Below are 12,261 nucleotides of genomic sequence, written 5' to 3'. Positions count from 1 at the left end.
AAAACTGGTATCTAAGTTGAAGAATTGGACAGGTATTGATTGATGGCCGAGCTGTTGACATTGGCAGGGTGTGTGTGCGCCCTGCGGAGCCAGGCGCTCATTTTCATTTTACTTATGGTGCCATATTGGCATGTTATATACTGTAGGCCTATAACCAAGACACTGTAATACAACTGACGTGGCAAACTGTGGGAGCAAAACACACAGGACACGCATGGTAAATAAGATAATAAAGGTTTCCAGTGCAGTAGAGAAGGTCTTCCTGAATATATCGTTTCTATCTAAATACCGAGAGCTTTAAGGTGTTTCCCTGCTGGATGTTTTTCAGCGGATTACAGACAGAATACAGTTGGAGGCCATTTGTTTTGCATACCGTATTATCATTTCCCTTTGTACATAGAATGGACAATGCAAATTTATGTCCTGTTGACGCTAGCTAAGCTGGAACATGACTGCAGCGTGGTACAATGTTCATTCAGTCAGACCCTGGTCAAGTTTCACCTGTACTTACACAAGCCAGAGGAAATACAATGCAGAAAACAGTTTTGTATAGAGAAGTAACACATTAGACTTGGCTGCTGTTCTCCATTACCTGGCTGGTGAGTAAAGGTTTTTTAAAAGCAACTAGCAAAAGATATTTCCTCCATGGATGCCTACAGTTGGTGTAATGTACTCATTTAGTTGACCTTTTGTTTTTTTGTTATCATGCTGCATTTTGGTTCTCCTTGATAGAGGAATATGTGACTACCTTTACATAACTTAATTTTTTGTGTACCTGAAACTGTTTATCTTATTGAAATACTTTGATTTTGTCCAACAAATTGTTGGAAATTTAAAGGGGGGGAAATGGAATTGTCTTTACCACCGTTTCTTTGTCTTTACCACAATTTCCATATTTATTCCAATTTCCATATTTATTCCAGCATCTTTGCACTCTGCACCATTGCACTATTGTCCTTTGCTTACAAAGGATATTTGTACATAGTAGTTAAATGTAAATGTTTAGGTTTACCTCTGTTCATCTTGTTGTCCTTGTTTTTAGCTGTATATCTATTCTGTGTAAGGATATTGAGAGCAACGAAAAACCGGAGTCAAATTCCTTGTATGTGTACATACTTGGCCAATAAAGCTGATTCTGATTTCTTGAGTTTAGTAATGATTGATATGAATAGTCGGAGTGTCTCCCTCCCCAGTGATACAAACTGTCTGATGTTGGGTGGTAAAGCTTTCTGCAGTGGCTCCATTGACACTGAATAGAAGACTGACTCTGGACAATAACAGTATGTAGTGAGATGGGACAATGTCCTGTACAGAACTGTTTACAATACTAAACACTACATTTACCATTTTGGTGTAAAAGCTCAAACATGAGTCCAGAAAGTCAGTCTCCTGTTAATTATCAATGGAGCAGGTTCAGAAAGTTGAAGTGAAGTCGCAGCTAAGTCTTGGTTCTCATGCTGCGTTTTATAAATCGGAAATTCCCAGCTGGTAGATCGTGATTACAATCTGTGTGTTCAGAAAAACCACGGACGAAACATGGACGCCCGCGAGATTTTCTTTGCCCAACGTGAAATCTTTCTCATGCAACAGCTAATCTTATCTCTGTTTGGCAACATTAGGTAGCTAGTTAGCACAGAACGTTAGCAACTGTAAGTAAGAGCATCTTTACATTTCAATTTTTTATGTTTAATCTTTTTACCACACAGGTGTTTGGATAGATTTAAGGTCATGCAGTGCGGAAAATCAAACTTGAGTATATTTTGAGGATTATAAACATGTTAAAAGTAATGCTTACACTGTATGCCGCCATGTTGACGTCGGCTAAACTGCACATCGGATTTCCCACTTGTAATTCCAACTTGAAGGGCCGTTACGTTGCATTTTTCCTGATAGGATGTCATAATTTCCTACTTTCTGACATTTCTGGACCTCGGCATCAGTGCTTGGTTTCTGGCTTTGGGAGCGGGCTGTCGGAGTTGACAAAATGCACTGTGCAAGATTATAGGAGTGATGTGAACTATCTGTTTCTAGTGTAGGTTTTCCCTTGTTTAATAAGTAATTGGCATGATAAGACTTGATAATGGTGGCCCTGCGTTGGTCATTGGGCACCTACAACCTTCCCTGTAGAGGTCACTGGTTCGAGCAAGGCGGCAATACTGCCAATCGAGTCGTGAATTTCTAATTGGGGCCAACCATACTTAAAATTTTTACACACATGGAACTGTAAGGCACTTTGAATCAAGCCAATTGGACTTTAAATATTAGTATTTAGCCTTTAAGTCTAGTTAATCCAGCTCCTTTTCCATGTATTGATAACATTTTCCCTCTGTAGACTCTGAGCCTTGGAAAGGGCTTCTGAGTGCTGGGGACTGAAGCCATAAGAGGAGCATCTTCATCACCTCTTCATCGTCCCTCCATCCACCCATGACTCTGGTGCCACTGCTCCCTGCTGCCCCTACTGACAGCTAAAGGCACAACATCCATCCATCGATCCGCTCCTTTCTCCTGTCTCTATCTACTCCTTCCAGCTTTACTCTCTACCTTCTATCACTAAATCACTCCTCCATCTTTCTACAAGTCAATCCGTCTCTGCTCTCCTCTGGTGATGAATCCCTACGGAAATCCGAACCTGAACTCTCGTCTCTCGCCACATGAGGGCGCCCCTCCTGGCTCCTTACCAAGCCCACCCCTCTATACAGCCCCTAACCCTGATGTAGATACCCATAATCCATCTCTGTCAGCAACCCTACCCTCTCATCCAGTCATCCAGACGGGTCACAGTTCGTACGCAGCTCTGAACCGTAACCTGCGTCCCTATCAAGCCTCTCCAGCCCAAGACGGAGATCAAATCCCAGCACAAGCATCGAACCTGAACCCCTACCACTCCGCTTCGCCCCCCCCGGCCTCAGATCCAGGCTTCAGCCTCAGCCCCAGATCCAGTCCGCAGCCCAACCCAGCTCCCGTCTCAGTTCCAGCTCGAGCACCGACTCCAACTCTAGTACCCGCCCATCAGCCAGGCGTGGGCGGAAACCCGTACCCCGCCCCCCCCTCCGCCCCGTCCACACCCCCCTCCCAGGTGTCGGTAGTCGTCCCGTCCCCAGACCTCTGCCAGTCCCCGGCCCAGTGCTCAGAGGAGCCCTGCCCAGATCTGGAGTGCGCCATCTGCTTCAGCCAGTTCAACAACGTCTTCCGCTGTCCCAAGATGCTTCAGTGTAAGCACACGTTCTGCCTGGAGTGCCTGGCGCGCATCAACGTCAAGTCGGCCCAGCCCAACGCCATCCAGTGCCCGCTGTGCCGCGGCCTCACCCCGCTGCCCGCCCTGGGGCTGCCCAAGCTGACCACGGACTCGGACGTGCTGTCCTACCTGCCAGCCGCCATGCAGAGGGTCTACAGCATCCGCTTCGTCCGCAATAAAGGGAAGCTGCAGGTCAAAAGGTCAGGTTGTTTCTGATTCTGATTAGAAAGGATGGGACAATCTTTTTATCTCACGATACGATTTGATACGCGATACGAGGTTCAGGATTCAATACAACCACGATAGGATCTGATAAATAAAAGTTCAATGACAACAAAGTCTGACTGTGCAGAATTATGCTTATTTCTGAGAGACATCAATCTAACACTGGCAATTTGTCATTTAACTTATGTCATTACCAAGTGCAAATAATGTAATTTGGATGCAGATCTTGTGAAATTGTGATGGACAAGCCGTCTCATTTGATGGTTATTTTTTCTTCATCAGATGTGATATTGTGAGGGGAAGCTTTTTTACGTTAGTCATTTAATCTAATATTATTTTAGATTTTTTCCTATGGCTCAGGATGTTTTCCAAATAAATATAGTTTCAGTTAAAACTTTTAGTTAAAAGCTGAATTGAATTAGTTAAATTGAATGTGAAGTCTATGTTGTCACAATAAAATTGTCCAACAGCGCTTCTCGGAAGGAAACCAACTACAATTCAAAGTCATAGTATCCCTTTATAGTTTTATGTCAGTGTCCCTTATGGCAGACAAATAGTTTGATCTCATGAAGAGGTTTAGTTTTACAGCAACCTGCAGTCAAAGGTCTGGTTTATTGTAGTATGTTGCTACCAAGCTTGACTAGAACAGAATATCATTACTCAGTCGCAGATCTTGATCAAGGGTTACATGCGTATTAATACTGAACTCTTAATCCTCATATTCTGGCTAGGATCAGAACTGTCCTACACAATTTGTAATGTGGCTGGAAACTTAAACACTCCTTCCAGTGACCTTGTCAAAAATCTCAAACTGGCAGTGAAATTGTTTGTCTATGGGTCAAAACATTTAGGGGTTCATTCATAAAACTCTGCCGTAACAGAATAGCGGGCCGCGACATCTGCGACCGGTAAATTGACCTAATTGATAAATTTACCACAGCTGTGAATACCATGACAGAGCCACATTACCGCTGTGTTATCTCCAGCTGTGGGCTGGGAGACAGCCAATCACAACCAACATGTTAATGAAGCTTTACATATTCAACATCTTATCCACCTAGACATGTCACCCTCCTCCTCATGCACTATACTGCTGCAGTGCTGGCCATGATAAACTGAATCATATCAGATGGAAACTGGCTTTTATAACCGCAATCAGAGCGGTAATTACTAATTTCAAAGCCAGTGTGTCATTTATTTAACATTTTAACGCTTCTAATGATAATTAATGCCCTGGGACACAATTTGATTGAGTTTTGTTTTTAAATTTATTTTCATTAGTTAACATTAATTTCTACAACATACCTTCTGATTAGAGCAGCTGGTATTTTTTGCAGTGTGCTTTTATGAATCGCTTTCACAATGTAAATGATCGAAAGGGGTGGAAATACGGGGAAAACGTTAACACTAATGACAAACTGGTATTTCACATTTATGAATGAGACGCGTTAAACCTGCTGGTAAGTTTTATGAATAAGCCCCTTTAGTTTTCTTTTTGTTTTATAATCATTGTAAATGAAGAAAACAAATCAAGCAAATTGGAGATGATGATGTCGTCACTTTCAGGGTTTCATAGATTAAGTATACAGAATAAATTCACTGTCAATAACATTATTTCTTTCTTTCTTTCTCCTAAAGGTCCTCTGATGGTCACCGACAGTGGGGTCAAAGGTCGCTGACCTCTTTGAGGTCGGTCAGCCACTCTCTGGACGTGGGGCTTCCCAGCCCGCCTGCAGGGGCTCCAGGAGGGAGCGGGGCGCAGGCGGGGGGCGTGGGGGGGGCGCTGTTCAGGCTGACGGGCCGGCCGGCGTGTCGAGCCTTCCTCCTCACGTCTGTGGTGATGATGATGGTGCTGCTCACCGGCATCGTCATCTTCCTCCTCACCTTCAAAAACGTCCAGGACTGACTGAGCGTAGGTACACACACACACACACACACACACAGTATATCACCTGTTCATAACACACTCACAAAATGACCTGATCACACCTGAACTCTTGTCTCTCTTCTGCAAAATCCGATCGGCTGCTTCCACTTTTACTCTGGAAAAACCCAAACTGTCTAACCTGTTTTGGGAAGTTTGAATCTGAAATCTGAATCCTGTTATGAGCCACAGTTGCTTTACCGCTCTGGCAGGGTTAGGGTTAGAGTTCAGACCCCCCAAAAAAATGAAATGGGTTTCATTCCAGGCTGTTGTGCAAGAAGCAGAGATGAACTTGCTGATCTGGAGTCTGTGTCGTTCTATCCCAGCTGATCAAGTTTAGCACATGGAGACACGCTGGATCAACAAGTCACTGGGAAACACCTGACCTGGGAAAGATGCTTGGAAACTGAGAAGCGATGGACTTTAATCTACTTCATAACTTCATAACTTGTGTCAAAACTTTTAAATAATCACCCAGAGATACAAAAAAATACAGAACACTACTCCTGGTCAACTTATAATGCTTATCATTTAATATCAAGTTACTTAATGCCAATCACATGACTTGTGCCAGGTAATTTGATACCAGTGAAGAGTAGAGATGACATCTGAGGATATAAAAACAGCAGGTTTATAATGTTATCACAGGTCAAAGTCTGTTTTATGGCAAAGTGAATCAAGTCATAATCCACTTCACTGGACTACAGACTGTAGATAAACATCATCACACAGAAATTAAACATTACACTTTTAATGCCGTGGACTGAAATATGAATCTAGCCTCACCTTGGGGAACTAAACTCCTCAGAGCATAATGTTACTGTCATGCGAGACTCAAAATAAGGCCTGTGAGCCATTTTGGGGCCCTGGACTGTAGTTTTAGACGGTCTCACCTCCCCCCAGAGTCTTTTGTTACATGAGATTACATAAACCTGACAATAGCTGGCTGTTGTTTCTAATATTACAGATTTATTTTAACTTGCTCCGGCAGCTTTCAGCACTTTAAAAAAAAGACCAATGACTGAATGTTACGTGTTTTGTACTGTGTGTGTGTGTGTGTGTGTGTGTGTGTGTGTGTGTATATTTATTCCCTGTGTTGCTAAAATGTGTCTTCACTGTATTATACAAGACTTCTGTTTACCTCCAAATCTATTATCCTCTCCTTCAACCTGCTGCCCACTCTTCTTTTCTTTTCTCTCCTCTGCTCTTTCTATCTAATCCTAATGATGTAAGCAGGAAAACCTCGTTGTCGTCACATCTCCGCTCTGTGTAAATGTTATATGCTGCCATGCAAATGAAGGGAGCCGCCGTGGCATTCTGACACAGTGAGGTGGAAAGTCTGTGGAGAGCAGGGAGGAGGAGTTCACTTCACTCCGAATCCACGTAAAGTGGATTTTCTTAAATTCAGATTATTAGGAAGAACGGGTTTAACGTCTGAGCCAAACGTGATGCAGCTGGAGACTTTTGAGAAGCAAATGTACTCAGTAGTGGAAGTACTGGGACGGTGGGAGTGAAACGTCTGATGTAAACTCACAAAATTTGAGTTTCTGGTCAAAAGTTAAGGCTTAAAAGAACATTCAGCCAGCTACTTCTGTTACAGTCTGTTAGGATATCTATGGTCAGTTGGATTTTAAGTTACAGGACCGTCCATGTTTACTGCATCCTGTCAGACAAAAACTGGGAACACTAATGGCTATTTATTTAAAATGTATTTGTCCCGTAACTTGCGCTCATGTGAGATGTAGCATTGCCCACAAACTAAGATTTTTCCAAAAGATTTTAACACGTAAAATACAAAGTAAAAATAACCGGAATCAATAGCAGGCAGTTTTTCAACCTCATTTACATCTTTGAATTGAAATGCATGTCAATATTGAACAATTCTTATTCTTCTGTCCCAGTGTGGCCGCTAACGATATCGATTTTTAAAAGACTGCAAGGTACTCGAAACTTGACTGAAAGTTGCTAATCTTTGTGATGACTGGAAACTGTCATGGAGGGAAAAAAATGACGTTTTTATTGCCGATGTTTCCCGGTCTGTTGGAGCATTTGCATCAGCCAGTTTTTGTTTGTTTTGTTTGTCATTTTATGCTGCAGATTTGTACTGTAGGTTTGACTATCTGGTTTTTAGAATTGTATCCTGTTTTACCATGCATTGTAAAATAAATCATTTTATATATTTATCTAAGTAAACTGTTTTAGCAAAGATTGCACTAACAGCAGATGTCTGCCTCTTGTAAAACTTGAAATAAATTCCTTTTTGAATTATAAGGCTTCTGTGTTTGTGCTTTTTTATCAGGGAGGAAAAAGAAGAGTTGAGCTTGGTGAATTTGGAAGTTTATTCTTTAATAACTGACGTTTGATCTGATTCTTCCAGGCTAGACCGATCAAGGAAAACAATTTTATATTTTCAGGCAATGTGAGATTAGTTTTACAGATTACCAACATCTTCAAAATGAATTTTCGTGCAATTCATACGGAATTTGACGGTCAAATTGACAACTTCCTGTATGCAGGCAACAAAACTATCGGTGTACAAGTATATATTGATGATTAAGTGTAACATAGTTTTAACAAAAGACTGCAGCCACAAGGACAGTCTCCCCCCACTGCCTGCTAATTTTAACATCTTCATGAAAAATGTTTCATACATAAAGAGGAAACATTTTATTCCTGTAATATGGGACCTTTAAGACTAAAATGGTGGTTTTGAAATTTAGAACTGACATATCTCAGCTTTCAAAATGTCCCTCCATATTAATACACTAATAATGAACTTAATTTGTGTAGCTCTTTCTGAAATAAAGTTACAAAATGCTTTACATACAATAAAATGGCAGCAAAAAAGAACTAGAGCAATTGCAAACAATATCGGAAAGAAAAGGCAAAAACAAACCATGATCATAAATAATGATAATAAAAATGCAAAATCGTAATGTTAGCAGTTAACTGCAAGTTCATAAAAATGAGTTTTTAGTTAATCTTAAAACAAGATGGAGAATTTGCTGCTCATATTTCATCAGGGAAGTTAAGGGCCCCGAAAATGCTCCATCACCTTTGGACTTTACACTCCAGGACTTAAACTGGACCAAATGTTGTATGTTATATTTTCAAATCAAAGAAATAGATAATTATAGAGAAGTTAAAAGGGCACGATCAAAATCCACTGGACCTTCCCAGTGTTCAGACACTGTATTCCCCACCAGGCGGCGCTCTAACACAAAGTGCAGTCATGTCTGCACAGGAGGCCAAGGAGAGAGTGTGTATGTATGTGTGTGTGTGTGTGTGTTGCATGGAAAAGTACAGAGTTGTGCAGGAACATGAACCAACCAGTCAGTCTCCAGAGACTCTCAGCCATGATGACAAAATCCACAGAAAATGAAGATTAATATAAAAATCCTGAGGTAAGCGAGAGTCACTGACAGTCAGATGGTGTGTGTGTGTGTGTGTGTGTGTGTGTGTGTGAGGAGGGGGGGGCTGCTGACGTAACAGCAGACCTCAGAGGAATTACAGCAGAGTGAGTTTTTGGTGAAGAAACGGGAAGCTGGATTTGGCTTGGGAATGTCCAGCTGACTGGACACACACACACACACACACACACACACACTTCACTGGGGTTCACAAAAAAGCTACAATAACAATCCTGCTACACACACCCGAAGCTCACAGGTTCCATCCCCACAGCAGACGGACCATCCCGTAACCCGAAGCTCACAGGTTCCATCCCCGCAGCAGACGGACCGTCCCGTAACCCGAAGCTCACAGGTTCCATCCCCGCAGCAGACGGACCGTCCCGTAACCCGAAGCTCACAGGTTCCATCCCCGCAGCAGACGGACCGTCCCGTAACCCGAAGCTCACAGGTTCCATCCCCGCAGCAGACGGACCGTCCCGTAACCCGAAGCTCACAGGTTCCATCCCCGCAGCAGACGGACCGTCCCGTAACCCGAAGCTCACAGGTTCCATCCCCGCAGCAGACGGACCGTCCCGTAACCCGAAGCTCACAGGTTCCATCCCCGCAGCAGACGGGCCGTCCCGTAACCCGAAGCTCACAGGTTCCATCCCCGCAGCAGACGGGCCGTCCCGTAACCCGAAGCTCACAGGTTCCATCCCCGCAGCAGACGGACCGTCCCGTAACCCGAAGCTCACAGGTTCCATCCCCGCAGCAGACGGACCGTCCCGTAACCCGAAGCTCACAGGTTCCATCCCCGCAGCAGACGGACCGTCCCGTAACCCGAAGCTCACAGGTTCCATCCCCGCAGCAGACGGGCCGTCCCGTAACCCGAAGCTCACAGGTTCCATCCCCGCAGCAGACGGGCCGTCCCGTAACCCGAAGCTCACAGGTTCCATCCCCGCAGCAGACGGACCGTTCCGTAACCCGAAGCTCACAGGTTCCATCCCCGCAGCAGACGGACCGTCCCGTAACCCGAAGCTCACAGGTTCCATCCCCGCAGCAGACGGGCCGTCCCGTAACCCGAAGCTCACAGGTTCCATCCCCGCAGCAGACGGACCGTCCCGTAACCCGAAGCTCACAGGTTCCATCCCCACAGCAGACAGACCGTCCTGCAGCAAGACGCTGAAGCCCAACCTGCTCACTGTGAACCGCTCCGAATACAGGAGTCAGAGAAATGATTCAGGTGTAGTCAGATAACATGGACTGCACATGTTAGTGATATTCTAGTCATTGTTATATATTGCATATACACTCACCGGCCACTTCATTAGGTACACCTTACTAATACTGGCTAGGTATCAGCTTTCAGCTCAGTGTCAACCGGCTACCAAAGTGACATCCGCCTCGAGGTTCGACGTGTTGCATTCTGGGATGCTTTTCTGCTCACCACAGCTGTAAAGAGGTTATCTGAGTTACTGTTGCCTTTCTATCAGCTCCAACCAGTCTGGCCGTTCTCCTCTGACCTCTGACCTCTGCCATCAACAAGGCATTTTCACCCAGAGAACTGCCGCTCACTGGATATTTTCTCTTTTTTTCGAATCATTCTCTGTAAACCCTAGAGAAAATCCCAGTAGATCAGCAGTTTCTGAATTACTCAAACCAGCCCGTCTGGCACCAACAACCACGCCACGTTCAAAGTCACTTAAATCACCTTTCTTCCCCATTCTGATGCTCGGTTTGAACTTCAGCAGATCGTCTTGACCATGTCTACATGCCTAAATGCAAAGCATTGAGTTGCTGCCACGTGATTGGCTGATTAGATATTTGTGTTAACAATCAGTTGAACAGATGTACCTAATGAAGTGGCCGGTGAGTTTATATATATATATATATATACACTACCAGTCAACAGTCTGGACACCTGACTGAATGTTCTGTGTTCCTCATTCTCTTAAAGCCATTCTGATCTAAAGGTTTCTGCTTAAATGCTTGAAATGAGTTTCTTAGACAAATATAAATAGTAAAGTTGATCCTATGTATGAATTTCTTTCCATAGCCTTTGCCTTTCCATCAAGGCAAAGAATCTAAAATATAAGATAGTTTTGATTTGTTTAACACTTGTTTGGTCGCTGCATAATTCCATTTGTTATTTCATGGTTTTGATGTCTTTATTATTATTATAAAATGTGAAAATAAAGAAAAATGCGTGTCTTTATCATTTTTTTAAATAGTTTTTATAGTTTTTTGTAATTCATCCTTTTCATAATGCACAAATCTCACTTGTCATGCTGTTCTGTTGTGTTATTTGTGGAAGTTGGATCAGATTTCTCTGTTGTCTGAGTCATGTTGCAGTGAAGAGGCTGGCCGCTCATTTCAGGAAGTAGATCTGCTTTCAAATTCAAATACTGAAAACTGTCATGTGAAAGGAGTCATATCTGATCTGTTAAAAAACCTGTTCAGTGATCGTTCTGTTAAATTCACTGTAATTCCCTTTACTGATTGAAGTGTTACACTGATTAAAGTGATTGACTCACTCTGTGTGATATAAGATGAACTTTACTGATCCCCAGAGGCGAAATTAGGTCTTTACAGCAGAAGATAACAGAGACGTACAGTAGGTTGGAAAGTAAGAGTTAAAAAGTACTAAAAGGTATGACTAGAAATACAATAAGATAAAATATGTATATAATAAAGACAGAATGTCTCAATGAGGCCAATTAAGAGTTGCAACTGGATGACGAGGATTCTCACTGTGATAGTTATGATAATAATATAGTAATATTACAAATTTATCTTCATAACATAATACAGAGTCTGAGGAACAAGAACACAATAAGAAGAACAGCATGTAAGACAAATAACAAAGACAACATGAACTCCATTCAGTTCAGGAAAAACTCTATTTAACCCTCCAGGAAAACATGTCGCCTCTAAAACTTTACTGTCACATGTATTTCTATTTAGGCCGTCTTTGTTAGTCGGCAGTTTATTTCAAGCTAGGTTTGACACTGAAGTTTGTATTTTAAAATCAACAAAAAACAAGTCACAACATTTATAAAAATCTAATTCCATGCAGCACGCATTACAAAATGATTGGGGTAAATGTAAACTAGATGTAAACAGTATTAAATGGGCTTCAACTCTAAATGACACCGCTGTTCTCCTTTAACCAGGAAGATCCAATAAGAATATTTTCTGTCTGTTCCCAGATCCCAGATCAGCTGCTCCAAACCAGTTCTGCTTTCCACGATGACATGATCAAAGATAATGGAAGCCATTTTAGGAAAACCAGACAAATTGACCGTCCAAGAACGCTGATGTGATTAGCAGCGGCCGCTCTGTGTTTGGCTGACAGGCTACGTGCCGGGAATCCTGGGAAACTGGCAAAGCATCATGGGTCAAACAGAAACAATGTCGATGTTCTCTTCTCCTGCCGCAACAACAGGCTTTCTATCACAGAAACAAACAACACACAGGGATGGAGG

At 42.8% G+C, this 12,261-nt stretch overlaps 1 protein-coding gene across 1 annotated transcript; it reads left to right on the top strand.

Moving 5' to 3' along the window:
* Positions 1 to 2,421: 2,421 nt before the first annotated feature.
* On the top strand, positions 2,422 to 5,545 carry LOC139927950 (uncharacterized). Its single transcript, XM_071920264.2, has 2 exons — positions 2,422 to 3,435; positions 5,099 to 5,545. Exons 1-2 carry the CDS (start codon positions 2,606 to 2,608, stop codon positions 5,364 to 5,366), a joined length of 1,098 nt encoding a protein of 365 aa, XP_071776365.2. The 5' UTR covers positions 2,422 to 2,605; the 3' UTR covers positions 5,367 to 5,545.
* Positions 5,546 to 12,261: the final 6,716 nt, after the last annotated feature.

Source organism: Centroberyx gerrardi, chromosome 8 (genome assembly GCF_048128805.1).
Source record: "Centroberyx gerrardi isolate f3 chromosome 8, fCenGer3.hap1.cur.20231027, whole genome shotgun sequence".
In the NCBI taxonomy this organism is placed as follows: Eukaryota; Metazoa; Chordata; class Actinopteri; order Beryciformes; family Berycidae; genus Centroberyx; species Centroberyx gerrardi.
The sequence above is the reverse complement of the archived record's forward strand: the minus strand, read 5'-3'. Positions and strand labels throughout refer to the sequence as shown.

Bases quoted from the DNA above. Each gene is read 5' to 3' on its own strand.
- LOC139927950 (XM_071920264.2), top strand. From the start codon at position 2,606: ATGAATCCCTACGGAAATCCGAACCTGAACTCTCGTCTCTCGCCACAT. The intron at 3,436-5,098 runs GTCAGGTTGTTT...TTTCTCCTAAAG, and splicing joins GGGAAGCTGCAGGTCAAAAG to GTCCTCTGATGGTCACCGAC.